At 41.1% G+C, this 20,230-nt stretch overlaps 2 protein-coding genes and 1 long non-coding RNA gene across 7 annotated transcripts in view; 1 reads left to right on the top strand and 2 right to left on the bottom strand.

The window, feature by feature from the left end:
• Nucleotides 1–7,905: 7,905 nt before the first annotated feature.
• Nucleotides 7,906–12,484, bottom strand: LOC102999929 (cytochrome b-c1 complex subunit 7). 2 transcript variants are annotated; one of them, XM_007164941.3, is made up of 4 exons: nt 12,378–12,484; nt 9,809–9,880; nt 8,789–8,955; nt 7,906–8,111 (listed from the first exon to the last, which is right to left on the bottom strand). In XM_007164941.3, exons 1-4 carry the CDS (start codon nt 12,394–12,396, stop codon nt 8,034–8,036), a joined length of 336 nt encoding a protein of 111 aa, XP_007165003.1. In that variant the 5' UTR covers nt 12,397–12,484; the 3' UTR covers nt 7,906–8,033. The 2 variants fall into 2 exon arrangements, with proteins under 2 accessions (XP_007165003.1, XP_007165004.1); XM_007164942.3 differs by lacking the exon at nt 12,378–12,484 and adding an exon at nt 10,317–10,542.
• Nucleotides 11,915–14,473, top strand: LOC102999747 (uncharacterized). Its single transcript, XR_003622660.2, has 3 exons — nt 11,915–12,427; nt 13,016–13,048; nt 13,978–14,473. It is a non-coding gene; the product is annotated as an uncharacterized LOC102999747 (long non-coding RNA).
• A 1,842-nt stretch (nt 14,474–16,315) lies between these two features.
• Nucleotides 16,316–20,230, bottom strand: part of MTERF3 (mitochondrial transcription termination factor 3) — a 29,828-nt gene continuing 25,913 nt past the window's right edge. For all 4 annotated transcript variants that reach the window (XM_007164944.3, XM_007164943.3, XM_007164945.2 and 1 more), the window contains one exon: nt 16,316–16,595. In XM_007164944.3, coding sequence (XP_007165006.2) covers nt 16,401–16,595 — 195 coding nt within the window. In that variant the 3' untranslated portion in view covers nt 16,316–16,400. The remainder of the gene's footprint in view (nt 16,596–20,230) is intronic.

The raw sequence follows: 20,230 nt of genomic DNA, 5'->3' as shown, positions 1-20,230 counted from the left end.
TTTTTTGTACACAAATGTGTCAGAAAGGTGAAAACGCCTTGAGAAGTTAAAAATAAAAAAAGATTTGAATCGATGGAGAAACATTTTGTATTAGGCTCCTTTTGTATAGACAATGGAAATTATAAAAAATGGTGTACTTATCTAAAAGGGAAATTCTGTTCTGATTTATGACAGGATTTTTAAAAAGCTGACTTTCATGTGAACATGAAACACTAAACATACAATATGTTAGCTAAATCACTTGGATAGGACTGAAAGCAGAGCGAATGTAATCAATTTATGATATTATTAAAACCTAAGGGGAAATGAAATGTCCGTTTCAGTAACGCCAGGCGTGTCCATGTTTGTCACACTTCGGTATTATTGTAGGACACTTCAGCGGCTGTTTGCAAAATCTTGATGGTCTGCTAAACCTGGCTTTATCCAGGCTGGTGTGGAACACACATTTGAGACACTTGGGCTTAAGAGATCTCTCTCCCTTGCATGACACGGAGTTTTAAAGGATTTTCTCCCCCCCCCCCTTCCACCACAGTGTTCCCTGTCTAAATTTTTTAAGCCTTTGGACTCTATCCTACAAAAATGCAAAAGCACAAGTGCACGAGGATTTTCACTGCAGCTCTCTTTGTAATAGCATTCCACTGGAAGCAACCCAAATGTCAATCAACTGGAAAGTGGTTGAATAAATTATGGGACATACATAATCTGGAGGGCTATGCTTTCCTTAAAAAGAATGAGGTAGTTTTATACATAGTACTTGCTTCAAAATCATAGTTCACTGTTATGCTCAAAACCCTTCAGGCCTTCCAGTTGCATTTACATAAAATTCAAACTTATTCCCCAGGATAAAATGCCCTCCATGGGGGGCTGTGCCTGTCTTTCTGATCTTGGAGTTTGCATTCTCCCTCCTCCATTCGGATTCAGCAGGATGGCCTTCTCCATCAGCGTCCCCTCGCTGCTCCCCGCTCACGCTCGCTGCCACCACAAATCCTTTGCACTTGATGTTTTCTCAGCTGGGAATGTTCTTCCCTTGACCAATGTTTCTCAGCCTTTGTCACACAGTAAAACCATCTGCATTCCAGGCCGCATCCCAAACCAATCAATTCAGAATCTCCAGAGTTGGTACCCAGGCATCAATTCAGAATCTCCAGAGTGGTACCCAGGCACCAAAGTGGTTTTGGTTTGGGTTGCTTGTTTGTTTTTAAGCTTCCCAGGTGATTCCCTGAACAGCCCAGCTTGAGAACCAGGGTGGCTTCACCTGGTGGCTCCTCTTCAACATTCAGGGCATAGTTCAAATGTCACCTCCTCAGAGAAAGGATGATTACACTACTTTTCAAACCTAAGATCGATAACTGGTAGAGTTGAAAAAGAAACATATCAGCAAAAGATGAGTACAAAATGAAATTGAATTTGTAAACTTAAAGATGGTAAGTATGAGATGGCATACACTGAAAAGACAACAGAGCAATATAAAGGCAGATGGAATTTAAATTTCAGTTTGCTCACTTGCTAACTGTGATCTTGTAGCAGTTACCCACTCTCTCTGAGCCTATATGAAAAGCGGATAATCACACCCACCTTGAAGAGTTTTTTAAGGAATAACAAGACCACACATGGCACATAATGAACACTAGGTAAATAGTATTAGCTATTGTTAAGTAACAAAATGATTTTTTGAAGCAGTAATGCTTCAGAATTCCAAGAAAGTAGAAAATGTCAAGTGTCTGGGGATCAGAGAGGGCTTCTCCAAGTAAGTAGAATTTAATTTTTGCCTTAAAGTAAAGCTAGAATATGGGCAAGCGGAGAGAATGGTGAGGGTTGCGAGTGGCATCCCAGGAGACAGGGAACAGGAGGGACAAAGATCAGAGGTAGAATTTTGCAGAGTGCGTTTGGGGAAGAGGGAGTTAAACAAGAGGAAAGAGCTTGCCCAGAATGACAGTGCAGCAGTATGTCAGGATGGGCGAACCTTCTGTTTTCTGTCATACAGCATCTTTTCAGCACTGGCATTTCCCTGAATTAAATTGTGTCGTAGAGCAAGTCTCTGATTGGAAGCAGATCCATCAGGCGTAGAGGCAGAGAGGTGGGGGTGGTGGGAGACACTGCCTTTGACAGGAACTGGCGTGGCCTCTTGGAGGCTGACTCTGGGCCATGAATTAGCCAGCCTCAAAGAAGCAAGCTTGTAAGGTTTCCCAGGGACAAACCACAAACCAGTTCCGCAGCCCTTGGTGCTCCCATGGGAAACCCCCAACTACCTAGGGTTGGGGGATGCAGCCCAGCTCTGTGTGAGTCAAGGTCCTGGGTTGCCTTCAGGTTCCTGCAACCAAGGAACATTCAACGAAGGAACTACTAACAAAGGGCAGGCAGGGTTAAGAGGAACCAGCAAGAGATGGGTGTGGGAGGGAGAATGCTGCAGGAGTCCTGAGAGGGACTGCCAACCTGTAGCCGGGGTGGGCTGGGGGAATACATACCCTAGTCTTTCTGCTTGTCTGCCCTCTTCTGCAGGTGACTTCTCATTGGCCAAGCCCAAGCCGGAAGCCAGAGGGCAAGGGTGTCCGTTGATGCAATCCATACAGGTCAGCCCCTGGGGCTCAGAACGGGATGGAGGTGTGCAGAGAGTGGATCTGGAATGCCCAGGACAGCAAACAATCTGACAGAATGACAAGCCCACAGAAGGGGCTGATCACCAGCCTGCATCCTGAAGGGATCCCCCTTAGTGGGTCCCCTCCTCACCTTCCTCTCTACTTCCCACCTCCACACCCTACACGTGTAATTGATCAACCAGCCTTGCCAACTGGACCTCCTAGTATCTCTCAAAAATATACTCTGCTCACACCATATACCTAATTCCATAGGGATTAAAGGCTTATGGTTTTACTTCTTATAGCTAAAAGTACTGGATGAAAACCTTGCTGGATATTTATATAACCATGGAGTAAAGGGAGGACTTCTCAAACATGACCTTAAAGGCAAAATCACAGAGGAGAAGACTGATAGACTGTACCACATAAAAACTGGAAACTTCATTTGACAAAAACCACCATGAACAAAGTTGAAAAGGCATCAAAAAATAACCAAAACAAAATTCAAACAACGAAATAAGAAAATATCATTTCAGCAAATTTAAGTAAAAGGAGTACTGTCTAAATATATAAAGGTCTTATACAAATAGATAAGAACTGACCCAAATTGGGGGGAGAGGGAGGAACTAAGAAGAAAACTAAACAAATAAGGAAAATGCTGTGAAAATAAAAAGACACATAGGCAAAGGACATGAACAAGATTAAGGAGGAAAAACAACCTGATAACAGCATATGGAAAAATGTTTAACTACCCAGTCCAAGAAACGCAAATTTAAACAAGAAACCCTTTCTCCAACCAAATTCACAAAGGTTGTTCTTAATGAGAATACTCAGTGCAGGCAGGGGTGCATTGAAAAGAGCCCTCGTGAATTGCTTAGAGGAGTATAAATTATCACAGTCTTGAAAAGCAAATTGGCAGCTCAGTATTGAGAAACTTTAAAATTAATCTCCCTTAACCCAACTTGAAAATTCTGGGAATTTTTACTTGCTAGAACCTATTCAAACACTTTCCTGCTCACAAAGTGCAAACATCTCAATGTGGCATATACCTTCCAAGTTTCATTTCCCCACCTCCCAGCTGACATTTGCCACTCCATCAATGTGAAACCACCCATTCTTCTCTAGGCATACGCCTGAACATCCCTGCCTCTGAGCATTTCCTGTTGATTTCCCTCTGCTTGGCTTGGCTGGCTTTGCTTACTCTTTTGGAATTAGCTAAGGTGTCAGAGGGTCTTCTCTGATCACCTGCCAAGTTGAGTTAGTTTTCCCTTCTCCATGTTTCCATAACACCCAGTGTATATAGGCTTACAGATAATTTACACATTTGTTTACATATATTTACATGTTTATATACCTATTTACATATCACTCTCCACCATCTTGGTTTCTCTCTCTGTATCCCCTGTACTGGTGGTTTTCAACTGGAGGCAATTCTGTCCCCCAGGGGGACATTTAGCAAATGTCTGCAGACATTTTTGGTGGTCATAACTGGGGGAAAACCAGGATGCTGCTAAACACCTACAATGTACAGGAAAGCCGCCACAACAAAGAACTACCCAGCCCAAATGTCAATAGCGCCAATGTTCAGAAACCCTATCCTACGCCTAGCTTCTGCCTAGCATGAAACATAAAAAGCACACACCAAAAAATATATACATATAATGAACAAGCCCAGTTTCTTATTCCGTACAATGGGTGTAATTATATCTTATTCCAGAAGGTTGCAGGGAGGATTAAAAGGGACCACATATGAACAGTGCCTGGTACAAAGTTGATACTCCATCAATATTAGTTCATCCTAACAATAATTGCATAAATTAAAAATACAGACCCAGGATGTTTTGGTCCTGAAATAACGACTCATTTCATAAACCGCTTCATTTTATAGCTGAGGAGCCCGAGCCTTTAAAGGATGACTTGCCTAAACTGTTGGCATCAGATCTGAGTTTCTAGTTTAGTGGCAAACCATACTTTAAATGCATGCATAAGAAAGCAATTAAAAGCTGACTCTTGTAAAACAAATAATTTTTTTTTTGCTTGACTTATAAATACAAGTTCATATATATGTATAAAATTTTCTTTAAAATAGTTAGCATACTACTAGAACGATGATTCAATTGAATAATGTTACCAGAAGTTTCACAGGGATTTATTTTGAAATTACATTTTTGGCATTTTATGCAAAAATAGGCAAATGTATTAAAATACAAAGTTAAACAAATAATGCATTCTTTCAACTGTAGGAGAGAGAGAGTCAGAATCCAGAATACCATTTAAAATAGTTTGCCATAATACATAAGGCACTCAAATATTAACAAGCTTTCTGGAATCTACGCTAAAAATTAACAACCTTGTAATGATTCAGTTCTTCTTCCCTGCTCAGTTGTTAATACATACAATGAAATTTCTCAGCAAAATATAATTCAGACGCACCATCCGACCTGAGATCTCAGATTCTAACATGTTATGGCTTTTAATATGAATACCAGTATAACCAGAATTTAAACAAATTATGGCAAATAAATTAAAACATATATATTTTAACATCTATAGACTTTATTAGGTGTTCCTTACACAGTCATCTGGTATGTTTAAAGAGTGAGCAATCATATAAAAGGAAATACGGTCAAAACCGATTGAAGTAATAAAATCCTGAAACTAAATAACATCTCATAATTCATTGCACAGCATATATTAGATTTCATTACATCAGTATATAGCTTAGTAGTAAATCCTCCTGATGGCCATAAACCTCTAAGGTGTTGTCAACTTGAAAAATGAAGGGGAAGGAGTTGGTGGGGGCAGAGAATGGACAGATCTACAGAAGTGCTGGTGCAGTGCACCTCTAAGTAGGAAAGTTGTAGTGCATCACCACCTAGTGGCTGAATTTAGTACCTCATTCTAATAAAGGGACCTTTTTCCTGTTGTATCATCTCATTCACCCTTTAACTGTATTCATGTTATTGTGGTTCCTAATATTCATGTCGTTCAAATGGGTAAACCCATTTGCATTTCACCCACCAGGCTGTCAAGGATTTGGTTAAGGTTTTATGCTTACCTAACCTTTAAATTCTATTTTGGTTATTTTCAAAGTCACGCAACGGGGATGCCTATATTAACAAGATACCGTCGTTTGTGAATAGAGAATTATTATGGCTATAGGAACTCTGGGCTTTGGCCGTTTTTATTCTTATTACTGAATCTTTTAGCAAGTCAGAATAGTGCTTACTATGTGCCAAGAACTGTTCTAAGAGCTTGACATACAATGAAGTCAGTTAATTTTCACAACAACCCTTAAAGTAGGTTATCATTAGCCCCATCTTAGGCCTGAGGAAACTGAGCCACAGAGAGGTTAAACCATATTCCTAAAATTACCCGGTAAGTGAATGGATTCAGATCTGGGCCGTGTAACCCAGAATTGGCTCTGACTAATTCTACTATCCTGTCTACAGGATGATGAGCCACCAGCAATATATGGGATTCAAATTTATTTGAAAAGATCTGAGAAAAGAAAGAAATTGGAGCACTGAAACACTGGGAGGTCCTTGGTTGTCTGAGAATTTATCTTAGTTACCTACTTAGGTCTAATAGGGAAGCATCATGACAGAAGTCAATCAACAGACCCTTAAGCAAACAGTCCCTTAACATCAGCATCTACCTACATCTTCTTGTTTCTCTGTGATTGGCAATACTGCTCCAAAAGTGTAATTCAGATTACAAAGTAAAATCACAAATCTTACAAAAATACTAAACATGTTAAAGAACTGCTCTTATCATGATCAAAACCATTATCAAATGAGGATCTAGGCAACTTGGACAGACCCCAAAAAACTGACAAGAATGACTTCAGGATAGATGTTTCGAGTATCAAAGAGAAGATAGGCTCTTAGGGAATTTAATGAGGCTTCCTAATATTTTAGCAAACTTTTAAAGACACTATGTACACGTTGCAAAAGTCAAACGTATGTTTGCCAAAATCTTATCACACTCCATGGAAAAAATACATGCCAAATGTACACACCAGCTTTTGATTCTGTTTTAGGAATTTTAACTACAGGCATACCTCCTTTTATCGGGCTTCACAGATATCGTGTTTTTTACAAATTGAAGGTTTGCGGCAACCCTGTGTCCAGCAAGTCTGTTGGCGCCATTTTCCCAACAGCATTTGGAACTTCATGTCTCTGTCACATTTTGGCAGTTCTCGAAATATTTCAAACTTTATTATTATTGTGTTTGTTATGGTGATCAGTGATTTTTGATGTTATTACTACAACTTGCTGAAGGTATACATTGGTTTTTTAGACACAATGCTACTGTACACTTAATTGCAGTTATAAACGTAACTTTTATATGCACTGGGAAACCAAAAACTTCAAGTGACTCACTTTATTTTGGTATCTGCTTTATTGTGGTGGTCTAGAACTGAACCTGCAGTATCTCTCTATAACACAAAACTCGTTCGTCACATTCTGTTGCTTTGTTCTTCAAGGTAAGACCCCAATCAGACGTTCCCACCACACACAGCAGTGGTTTGTGGGACACTGTGTAGACTGCAGGTTCCACACAGTTCCTTCCCCCCTCGCTGTGGGGTTCCATGTTCTCGCTTCCACCAAAAAAACTTTTTAGAATTTAGGGGTGGGAATGATGACGTTATTGAATGGTTCTAATTTATATTAAAAAATTAGACTATCGCCTTAAAACTTTTAAATATTATTACTATCCAACGCTTATTATAGACTTTAATAATCATTTCCAAAGTGGAAAGCCACTAGGATCTGGGAAGAAAGTATGATCTGTCTTTATACTTTTGACTATTTTTCTAATGTCTGTTTTTTATTTTCTAATACACATATGAACACAGGAGCACATATATATAACTTATACAGACTCATATTGGGGTTGTATACATAATTTTTTTTTAAAAGATAGGATGCAAAAGCAATTATATTTGGACAACAGTGGTTGAAAAAAGGCTGTTTCCCAATCCTGGCAAACTAAGGGGTGAATCCTCTCTCCTTTCATTCAGTAACTTTTGAAGTCTGAGAGCCAATCTGCTTGTGCTGTTTGCTTCAGGTAAAATAAACTCACTGGTGCTTGTTTCTTGCTCTATTCCATCCTTGCAAGGGAGGCCCTGCTGGGGTTTCTAAGTATCTTGCTAACAATCCAGATGTGACCATTCTACTTAAACTGATTCAAGTGGCTTCTCTGGGCTCCAGGAGGCAGTTAACCACTAACTGAAAAATATCTTACAAGTTTGGAAAAAACTGTAACAGGTAAGTAAATTCAGTAGTTATTCGGAATAAGGTTTAAAATTCCAGAACTCCAGCAATAATTATAATAGAGATTTATTTAAAGTAATACATTTACAGCCCAGATAGTTCTACATTGTACATTTCAGGTTTAACCAACTTCATAAAAATACTTTAGGATAGCTGCGTCCAGATTTAGACTACATGATTATTTCTTTGCCCATTCTTCTCTCTCTTTTCTTTCCCGAATAACCTCTTTCAGATATGGTTCAAGGTAGAATTTATCCTAAAGAATGAATAAAAGAAAAATATTATATGCTACCATTACATACTAATATACCCCCAATACTCAATAGGTCTTAAACAACAAAAGAAATCTATCAAAATTAATTTCCAACTTAAGAAAATATATTCTCAAGCAGACTAAAAACTGTCTGCTTTTCTAAAATGTAAAACCCCATAAAGATATTGTAATAAGCTACTCTGATAGGTTATTAGAGAGAAGTCTGTCAGAAAAGAAAAAGGAATGAGAGTCTACAAGCTTTGGCCCAGTTTCAATGCAGTTCAAGGCGTGAGGGTTTGCTTCACAGCGTCCTTCCCAGGAGCTAGAAGGCCACTCAATGGGCCGATCACATGAACACCACCATTTTTTCGTCCGAGCAGAAAGCAGAGTGTAGAGGGAGAACAATGGCCTGGGAGGCAGAAGACCTGGATTCTAGTCCTGGATCTCTGTACCAGCGGCCTGCTTAATGATTCTGGAAGTCACTTCATCTCTAAGTCTCAATGTGTTTACCTCTAACATGGAGCTAACACTTGCTCTACTAACCTCACCAGATTGTCATAAGGATTTTGATTTGACACAACTTTAAGAACTCTAAAGCGCTATACAAACGAACGTGTTCTCTGTTTCTAATACTCAATCCTTCATGGCCAACATTATCAGATATAAAAGAGCTGTTCTACCTCCTCATATTTTGTCCACTGCTCTTTAGGCAAGATCTGCTGCCTCATGGTCAGGTCCAGTGCTCTCTTAATGCGAAACACCCTGTCGTTATAAAGGTTCTCAGGAAGCCTTCTTATGGCTTCTTTTACATCTTCATTCTCATATATCGTATCATCTCGCATTAAGCCTATGATAAAAAACAAGAGAGTAAGATTGAATATGCATCTCAAAACTAAGGAATTTCTAAAAAATGAGTAAAATTATGACTTATAACCTAAGTTATTTACTTAACTTGGGTGGTAATATGAAGAGTTAGGTATCATGGAAACTCAATGCATCTCACACACAAAAATGGGTTATCTAATGGATTATTTCTTAAATGGTACTGTGGAAACAGTATGAGTCTTTTAAAATCCACTGCCACAAAATTCACATTTTATCTACAGCAATTTTAAAATCATTTAAAATGTCTACTTTGTTTTTAAACACATATCAATAGACTATATCTCTACTTTCTTATACTTTAATTCTGAGATCAAGGTATTAAAGAATCTTAAAATGATAGTGTACTAAGGAACCAGTAACATTTAATGATGCTTCCCTCATGCTTCAATTACAAAAGATGAAGTTCATGGCAAAGTATAAAGTTCTAAAAAATAGTTCAGGCATCAAATAACTGTAAAGATGTCAGACAATTTTAACATTTGAAAAATTTCTACTTTCAAAGTTCATACAACTTAAATTTTAAAATGCTAAGCGGAGGAGTTGAGAGAGGGAACATATAATAAGGAAAATGTCCTGCTACCATATTTCAAGAACATAAATCATTTCCAGCTCATACATTTGAGTCAATTCCATCCCTCTCTTCTCATAATAATAAAAACGAAATGAATTTAACAATAAAATGTGACCTAATTTTAAGATTTCTAATGTACACAGGTGCAATTAGTTAACGTATTTTTGGGATCCATGATAACTCTTGCAAAAGCACTACTCTCAGAAAAAGAAAAAAAAAAACAGAAGAAAGCCCAAATACTCACCCAGTTTATTGAACCCGGCAGCATTGTAATACCATTTTCGAATACCCTCCAGCCACTTGCTTGATGCTGCAACTGATATTGTCACACTGTTAACTGCTAACAATTCACTTATATAGTACATAAGCAACCAGTTAAAAAATGCAAACACAGGAAGGAATTTCTTTTAAAAGCATATACCCTATATATTGTAGATAAAAATAGCTTATTTTATCTATGAGCAAAAGTATTGCAGGTAAAAAAATTGGGCAATTAAGTCATGGGGAAAAAAAGGATAAACTCAAACACTTAATGTACTAAAGCTCTGTAGGTACAATTACAGTCCCTCGATATCCTCAGGGGATTGATTCCAGGACCCCCCCTCAGATATCAAAATCCGAGAGGCTCAAGTCCCCTACATAAAATGGTGTAGTGTTTGCATATAACCTAAGCACATCTTCCTGTATACTTTAAATCATCTCTGGATTACTTATAATACTTAATACAATGTAAATGCTATGTGAATAGTTACCTGAGAGCAACAAATTCAAGTTTTGCTTTTTTAAACTTTGTGGAACTTTTTTCCCAAATATTTTCCATCAGGAGGTCGGCTGCATCCTCGAATGTGGAACCCATGAATTCGGAGGGCCACTCCGGCCTCTCAAAGTCAAGCATCCCATTCCTTTTTGTCCCCTTGCTACCATCAGAATTGAGGGGTGGGGGATGACAAAGAAACTGGGAACTTCTCCATCATTTGTAGTTTCAGAAATGGGTTACAGGAAATAACTGTAAACTTTTCAAGGGAGCTGGAGTTGTATGAAAAGATGAGATTTCAGCATACGCTAGCAAATCTAAATGACCCCCATCCTCCAAAATTTTTATTCTACATTACCTTTATTTCACTTGGCTACTCTCTTTAAAAATATATGTATTTCTGGGAGGGTTTTGATACCATTAGTCAGTCATTTAATATTAATATGGACTAGTAAAAGAAGCACATTTTCCTACTCCCAAGCAGCTAACTTTCCACTGAGGGAATGGATACTTGAAAATGGATGAGGAAAAATAGGTAATGTTAAAACTCTCTGGGGAACAGGACTGAGAAGGATGGGTTACCCAGCAGGACCTAAGGGCAACATGATAGTGCCTGATGTTTACAGGAGACATGTGGTACAGAAGGGGAGGTATGGCAAGTTTAAATTTTCTTTTAAAGTTTTGTCTTAGGGCTAGTCCCTTACCAAAGAAGGAAAACAAACTCTCCTTTTACTTCAACCCCTCCTTGGTACATCACAGCTTTGGTGAATCTCCTTGGAAATTAAGCACTATGTATAACGTTACTTCCGGAAAAACAACTACCAAAGAGTCAACAATATACAAACATACTTATAGGAGACAAATTATTTGTAAACATATTTACCAGTGATGGTAATAATGATTACTATTCATTGAACACTTACTGTGTGCCAGGCACTATTCTATTTGCTTTACCATCATTAGCTAGAGTTATTTACAACACGCCTATCCTTGCAGAAGAGGAATAAGGCTTACATAAATTATCCCATCCAAGATCAGAGGCAGCTAGTAATAGGGCTGAGGCCAGGTCTATCTAGTTTCCAAACACAGGGCAGAAGCAGAACGCCTACAGTATTTGCCAAGTTAATGAAATAATGAATTCTTAAATTTCTCCCCCACTCCCCAAAAGCTCAACGTCGTTTAGGTTAACGAATTTTTCTGGCAATCTGATGTTTCCTAATAGCTTCACAATTGCTGGGGGCAGGGAGAAAGGGACCAACATTTTTTAAAGCTATTCCAATTTATACCGCCAGAGGGCAGGGATTGGCAAAAAACAAAAACAAAAACAAAAACCCCACACAGGGAAAACTGCACTTTTTTCACGTTCTGTTTTAAGTATTCCGGTAATTTCTGCATCCTAGTCCATAATAAATACATTTGTTCCAGTGCCTGGAATAAATACAAATTTCTCCAAATCCACAGATCAAGGTGACTTTCCAGATAAGCCAAGGTTAAACTGAAGCTTCGCTGTAACCCTTGCTCAGCTGCCTCTAATTCCCAGTTTGAGAAGCGCGAGAGGTGGAACGAGATTGAGATTTCCAATCCTATTTCCTCCGGTCACTTCGCCTCAGTTATCTTACCAGCCGAAAAGGGAAACTAGCACCATCTTCCTCGCGCTGGCAGGAGAGTTTATGGAGCTAATAACGCACATGACAACGCTTGGCTCACAGTAAGCACTCAGTTCACCTGGGTTGAAAGTCAGCCACTAATTATCTCCTGGTACCCCTGAACTCTTCTAAGGCCGAGGGGAAGGGCTGCCGAGCTCGAGCAGGCCGGAGCGCCAGGGCTGTGGGAGCCACCGCGGGCACCTTCACCAACGGCGGATCCCATCCCGAAACGAGCCAGGCCTGGAGACAGCAGGGCGTGAGGCCAAGGCCTCCTTCAGGCGGCCTGGAGCCGCCGCCTTCCCTTTTGCCGCAAACCTGGCCATTTAGAGAGAGCCGAGGAAGAAGAGCAAGTTGCTGCGAGAATAAAAGGTTGAGCACGGCGATGCCCGCTAAGCAGGACACCGCTCACTTACCGGCAGGCCTACTCGCCATTTTAACCCGAGACAGAACCGTTGCCTGCTGGGTAAGTCCTAGAGGTCGCGCAAGGCCCAGTGCGCAGGCGTATTACGTCAAAGTCGCGGGGAGGGGCGGGGGTGGGAGAGAGAAGGTGCACGCGCAGGCGCAGTTCTGGCAGCCGGCGTTCGGCACCTGCCCCGCGCCCCTCTCCGCAAGAATTACAGCAGTCCCATAGGCTTGGACCCGCCCCTGGTTCCAAGAGGCATTCCATGTGACAAGATGGAAAAAACACTAGGCAAGGAATTAGGACACCCGGTCTTCAGCCTGGTTCTGTTGCTGACGAGCTTTGAGAGCTTGGGCAGTATAAATTGCGCCCTTTGTGACAAGCAACACGCTAAGCGTTTTATGGACATATTTTCATTTGATTCTAAACCTATAAGATAAATACTATGATTGTACCCATTGTAGAGAAGAGGAAACTGAGGCTCAGAAAGGTTGCATAAATTGTCCAAGGGCACACAAGCTAGGAAGAATCCGGATTCATCTTCCAGAATCTGAGAATCCAGATAAAACTTCGGCACTCCTTAATTCTAGGGCTATATGCTACACCACTAATCCAGAAGGCACTAACCCTCTCTCACCTTGTTTCCTCCAGGTGAAGTTCTACCTCAAGCCATAACAGTGGAAGGTTAGTTGAAAAAATTTTTAATATTAAATCTGAGATGTATAGCAGAATTCGAATGCAATTTTTAGGTAAAAGTACATTGTTAAGGTCTCAGTCCCAACATGTTAAGTCTAGGTATAAAAACCTAGGGACAGCAATATCACAAATTGTCGAGGGGGGAGAATTTTAATAAAGGATACAGAACAAAGTAATTGGTTAGTGGGTGAGGCAGGGAGAGGGGACAATTCAGACCCCCTCTTTACACCTTTCATCAAAATAAACTCCAGGTGTATTAAAGAGATTTAAAAGTTGGGGGAAAAAAACCACTCTAGGGACAGAAGACAATCCAAGTTAGGATGACTGATGCTTAGGCAGTTACTGATGAACTTCTGCCACCACTACTGTCTGGGTCAGCTCAGTCCATGGTAACAAAATACCGTAGACTGAGTAGCTTAAAAAACAAATTTATTTTCTCACAGTTCTGGAGGTTAGAAGCATAAGATCAAGATGCCAGCAGGGTCAGTTTTAGTTGAGAACTCTTTCCCTGTGGCTTGTAGAGGGCTGTCTTCTTACCGTGTCCTCCCATGGTAGAGAGAGAGCAAGCTCTTTTGTGTCCTTACAAGGACACTAATACCATCATGAAAGCCCCACCTTTATGACTTTATCTAAACCTATATTATCTCTCAAAGGCCCCATCCAAATGCCATTACATTGGGGGTTAGAGCTTCATTATATGAATTTGGGGGTGGGGGGGTCACAATTCAGTCCATAGCAACTACCCACCAATATCTACTTCTGTTTTTTTCCGTCCTGAGACCTGGGACAGTATAGAATGGCTAATTGTAAATCTAATTGTAAGTCCAAAAGGTTTAATGGTCTTAGTCACATTCCAATTCTAAAATTCTGTTGCCTTCTGCCTTTTTCTTTTTCTCTGTGCCACCACAACTTCTCAGTATTACTCAGCGCTATATGCAGTACTAAAAGGTGATGAATGGCTGCTCCCAGACTACCCTAGCCAAAGTGAAGTTGGAAGATATGAAGAAATGCAGTACATTTGTAACTTGGCACATTGCCTTAGAAGAAGTACTCAGTAGGGACTTCCCTGGTGGCGCAGTGGTTAAGAATCCGCCTGCCAGTGCAGGGGACATGGGTTCGAGCCCTGGTCCGGGCACATCCCACATGCTGCGGAGCAGCTAAGCCCGTGCGCCACAACTACTGAGCCTGCACTCTAAAGCCTGTGAGCCACAACTGCTGAGCCCGAGTGCCACAACTACTGAAGCTCATGCGCCTAGAGCCCGTGCTCTGCAACAAGCCACCGCAATGAGAAGCCCACGCAGTGCAACAAAGAGTAGCCCCCGCTCGCCACAACTAGAGAAAGCCCGCGCGCAGCAACGAAGACCCAACACAGCCAAAATAAATAAATTTTAAAGAAATTATTAAATTAAATAAAAAAGAAGTACTCAGTAAACTCTTCTCCCTCCCTCCTTACCCTTCAAGTTTCAGTTTTCTGGTTACAGGGTGAAGGTGGCAAGAAAAGGAAGACCTTGTCAAGGGATTATACCCAGGACTGTCACAAAATCCAGCTCCTACAGGCATTAAGCCTAGAGAGCCTGGATGTTTGCTGGTAGCCATTAGTGTTGATTCAAAAATTATTTTTGGTTTTCCTTCTGGCATGTGGCAGGATGGCACTTCTCTGCCCCCTTAAAGCTAGGCATGGCCATGGAGTGCTTTGGCCAAGAAAAATGTGAGACGTTTTTAAGAGCAATTTTTCACATTCCTTTCCCCTTCCATAGACTGGCTACATTTCAGACATGGTGGAAGCTCCATCAACCTCTGCCACTCAGATGATGTGGAGCAGAAACTTTCTGGCCCCAAGTTGGACATGTATGAAGTAAAAACTTCTGGGGTTTTAGGGCTGTTCATTACAGCAGCACAGCTAGCCTGTTCTGAGTGGGTTGATAATAAAGGCAAAATGAGGTTCTGAGCCATAGAAAGACTAGGCAGGATGGTTCCATGCTTTGCCTCCTGATTGAACTTTCTTCCTTGTTCCCTGTTTATTGATCTCATCCATTAGAGAACTCCATGAAGGCACATATCCATGCCACACTCACCAGTCTATTCTAGGAACTCAAATGTCTGTTGAGCGAATGAATAAAATACACCAACAGGAAGGCCCTGACCAATTACGAATTTAGTTTCTCACAGGGTTTCAGGATATCCAGCACACAAAACCCTAATGCACACAAACTTCCCCCAAAGTTAGTGGTTTAAAACACTTTGTTTCTCCCAGTTCTGAATTCGGCCGGGTAGCTCTGCTCCGTGTGGTATCTGCTGAGGCTGGAATATCCAAGACGGCCTCTTCAGTCCCTTACCTGGTGCTCAGGTGGCAGAGCCGGAATAGCTGAGGTTTGGTCAGAAGTCTTGTTCCACCTCATTTCTCCAAGAGTCACCAGACCTCTTTCCATCCTGGCTCAGGGTTCCAAGAGGACAAGCACAGATGCACAAGTGTCCCACGAAGCAGAGCGCACCAGCTGAGTCAGTGTGGGAGGGGGCTACGGTGCAAGCGCAAATACCAGGGGTGGCTCCTTGGGGGCCACCAGTGTTAACAGTCTACTCAATCTCGTGATCCTAAGGCAGGTAAGTGAAGCCAGGATGCCTCACCTTACAAATAACGAGTCAGACGCATGGGTTAAATCATTTGCCCAGGATTACATGTCTAAATGGTAAATGGAAAAAACAAAAACAGTATGCATGCTTCAAATCTTTACACACTGGCAAAAAGTCAGAGGTTTGTTATGGCCTTTTACTATGTCTCATTGCTTACCTTCAAACAACTTTTCTCCCTATCCCTTTTCCTTTCCTGATTCTCAGTAGCCAGCTATGGGCAACTTTGACTATCTTTGCTCAGAAATGTAACAGTGTAGATAATCCAAAATCGAATGTGTTCTGTAGCATAATCTAAGTGAGCAGTAGATATCAGATGGATAATATAGCCTGCTCCAGAAACTCCTAACACTTCAAAGAAAATAGAGCTGTCTTGTGATGAAACCACTTTAAAAGACTTTGAAAATAAAAAGGAAAATCTTCCACTGTTCTCATCTTCACCAGAAGGACAACACACCAGCCTAGTAAACTGACTCTCTTTCTCTAAGCTTGCTATATTTTAATTCTCTTCTTCCCAAGAAGGAAATGATTGAGTCAAAGATGAATTAACTTACCAGGAACTTGTAAGAAACATCTACCAGAAGTGTTCCCAAATTTATAATATTAAGAAATTGTTTCCGATATCAATTGAGGTTTGAGGTATTTATTTTAAAATATATTTATTCATATGTACATTCACTTTACATTATTACATTTTAACATCTATCAAAAACTACAGAGTTTTTAAGAATTTTTCAAAGTCCTGTACTGAGGCCTTGGCCATCTCTTCACAAAATATTTCATCAGGCACAGATACCAATTTGTCCAAAGAGATGTAGTTAGGTTTTGCTGGATCATACTGTGCTCTTCCTAAATAGGCAAGAAACAAATGTCTTTCTTTGACTTTAAACAACCTTGAATTAAATACCTAGAAAAGAAAAAAAAAGTTTTTAAACACTGTGCACTGAAAGATGAACTATAAAAATGTTTATCTGGCTAAAAATTTTAATAGGCTAACAAATATAAAGACTTGAGGGGGCGGAGTCAAGATGGCGCACTAGGAGGATGTGGAATTCGCGTCTCCTCACAACTAGGGCACCTACCAGGCACCCGTGGGGGACCATGGACACCTAAGGGGACGGGAGGAAAACCTAGCGACCAGGTAAGACGTGGGGCGTGGGGGATGTGAAGGGAGAGGAGAAGTGGAGGCGGGATGGGACTGGCGCCCCTGAGGGGCAGCTGGGGGAGGGGAAGGGATCCCACGCCAGAAGCGGGAAATTGGGGAACCACTGGGAGGGCAGAGGATCAACAGGGAGCATGGCCAGGTTTCCCCCTCCCACTTGGACCCCCAGGAACCTGCTGAGATCCCGGGCCTGATCCTCTGCTCGCCAAGGAGGTCCAGCTGCAAGGGTCCTGAGGGAGTGGGAGGGAGGGAAGGGGGAGCAAAAGTAAAGGCTGCACCTCCTGGGCCAGCACCCCTGAGGGGTGGCTGGGGGAGGGGAGGACTTCCTATACCCAGCGGGACCCGCCCACGGTTAGGGGTCCAGCAGCGACGGGGGAGACCCTGGGGGAGTTGGTGGGGGCGGGGGGGGTGGCGCAAAGGAATGAAGGGAACGGGGCCAGTGCCTTCCCTGTCCACTTAGGCACCGGGAAGCCTGTTGGGCTCCCAGGCCTAATCCTCTGCCCTCAGAGCCCCCTCCAACGAGATGGGCCTAAACCCCACCCAAACACCCTCACTCAGGGCCCTACCTCCTAACTCGGGAACTCCACACTCCAGAGCCCCTCCTTTCCACGTGCTGCCTCTCCCCTTCTGCGCACGTCCTAAGCAGAGGCCCCGCCCCACACTCAAAAGTCACCCCCCCCACCCGCCTGGGTCCTGCCTCCCAAACCCTGCCCCTGCCTAAGTTCCACCCCCACCTAAACTCCACCCCCATAGCCAAGGCTTTTTTTTTTTTTTTTCCTTTTTTCTTTCCTTTTTTCCTCTTTTAGATTGGGGTTCTGTTTTACCTTGTTGATTCATTGTTGTTGATTCTTTTATATTTTTATTTTCCTAATAAATCTTTTATTTTTCTAATTTCATTTTATTCTTTATGGTTTGTTAGTGATCTCTCCTTTTGGCTTGTTGCCCTCTCCCCCCCCCTTTTCTTTCTTTTTTCTGCTGTGGTTTTATTTTACCTTGTTGCAGTTGTTTCAATTATAGTTTTATTTTTTGTAATATATTTTTTATCTTTCTAATTTTATTTTGTTTTTTATTCCTTGATATTGTACTGCTCCTTTTTTTCTTTCATTCTTCCTTTTTTTTTTTTTTTTTCCTGCACAACGAAGCTTGCAGGATCTTGGTTTCCAGGCTGGAGGCAGGGCCCGAGCTTCTGTGGTGGGAGCTCCAAGTCCAACAGCTGGACTACCAGAGAACCTCAGACCCCAGGGAATATCAATCAGAGTGAGGCCTCCCAGAGGTCCTCATCTCAGCATAAAGACCCAGCTCTATCCAACTGCCTGCAAACGCCAGTGCTGGACATCTCAGGCCAAACAACCAGTAAGACAGGAATACAGCACCACCCATCAAAAAAAAAAAAAAAAAAAAAAAAATGAAACAACTAAAAAATATGTTACAGGGGCTTCCCTGGTGGCGCAGTGGTTAAGAATCTGCCTGCCAATGCAGGGGACACGGGTTTGAGCCCTGGTCTGGGAAGATCCCACATGCCACGGAGCAACTAAGCCCATGAACCACAATTACTGAGCCTGCACGTCTGGAGCCTGTGCTCTGCAATGGGAGAGGCCGTGACAGTGAGAGGCCCGCGCACCGCGATGAAGAGTGGCCCCTGCTCGCCGCAACTGGAAAAGCCCTCGCACAGAAACGAAGACCCAACACAGCCAAAAATAAATTAATTAATTAATTAATTTTTAAAAAAAAGTTACAAAGGAGCAAGGTAAAAACCTACAAGACCAAATAGATGAAGAAGAAATAGGCAACCTACCTGAAAAATAATTCAGAGTTATGATAGTAAAGATGATCCAAAACCTTGGAAACAGAATGGAAAAAATACAAGAAACATTTAACAAGGATCTAGAAGAACTAAAGAGCAAACAAACAGTGATGAACAACACAATTACTGAAATTAAAAATACTCTAGAAGGAGTCAATAACAGAATAACTGAGGCAGAAGAACGGATAAATGAGCAGAAAGATAAAATGGTGGAAATAACTGCCAGGGAGCAGAATAAAGAAAAAAGAATGAAAAGAATTGAGGAAAGTCTCAGAGACCTCTGGGACAACATTAAACGCACCAACATTCGAATTATAGGGGTCCCAGAAGAAGAAGAGAAAAAGAAACAGTCTGAGAAAATATTTGAACAGATTATAGTCAAAAACTTCCCTAACGTGGGAAAGGAAATAGTCAATCAAGTCCAGGAAGCACAGAGAGTACCATACCAGATAAACCAAAGAGAAACATGCTGAGACACATATTAATCAAACTATCAAAAATTAAATACAAAAAAAAATATTAAAAGCAGCAAGAGAAAAGCAACAAATTTCATACAAGGGAATCCCCATAAGGTTAACAGCTGATTTTTCAGCAGAAAATCTGCAAGCCAGAAGGGAGTGACAGGACATATTTAAAGTGATGAAAGGGAAAAACCTACAACCAAGATTACTCTAACCAGCAAGGATCTCATGCAGATTCCACGGAGAAATTAAAACCTTTACAGATAAGCAAAAGTTAAGAGAATTCAGCACCACCAAACCAATTTTACAACAAATGCTAAAGGAACTTCTCTAGGCAGGAAACACAAGAGAAGGGAAAGACCTACAAAAACAAACCCAAAACAATTAAGAAAATGGTAATAGGAACATACATATTGATAACTACCTTAAATGTAAATGGATTAAATGCTCCAACCAAAAGACATAGACTGGCTAAATGGATACAAAAACAAGACCCATACATATGCTGTCTACAAGAGACCCACATCAGACCTAGGGACACATACAGACTGAAAGTGAGGGGGGGGGAAAGATATTCCACGCAAATGGAAATCAAAAGAAAGCTGGAGGAGCAATTCTCATATCAGACAAAATAGACTTTAAAATAAACACTATTACAAGAGACAAAGATGGACACTACATAACGATCAAGGGATCAATCTAAGAAGAAGATATAACAATTGTAAATATTTATGCACCCAACATAGGAGCACCTCAATACATAAGGCAAATGCTAACAGCCATAAAAGGGGAAATCGACAGTTAACACAAAAATAGTAGGGGGCTTTTAACACCCCACTTTCAAGAATGGACAGATCATCCTAAATGAAAATAACTAAGGAAACACAAGTTTTAATGACACATTAAACAAGGTGGACTTAACTGATATTTATAGGACATTCCATCCAAAAACAACAGAATACACTTTCTTCTCAAGTGCTCATGGAACATTCTCCAGGATAGATCATATCTTGGGTCACAAATCAAGCCTTGGTAAATTTAAGAAAATTGAAATTGTATCAAGTATCTTTTCCTACCACAACGCTATGAGACTAGATATCAATTACAGGAAAAAA

The sequence above is a fragment of the Balaenoptera acutorostrata genome, chromosome 17 (assembly GCF_949987535.1).
Source record: "Balaenoptera acutorostrata chromosome 17, mBalAcu1.1, whole genome shotgun sequence".
Taxonomy (NCBI): domain Eukaryota; kingdom Metazoa; phylum Chordata; class Mammalia; order Artiodactyla; family Balaenopteridae; genus Balaenoptera; species Balaenoptera acutorostrata.
This window is presented reverse-complemented; position numbering and strand designations above follow the sequence as displayed.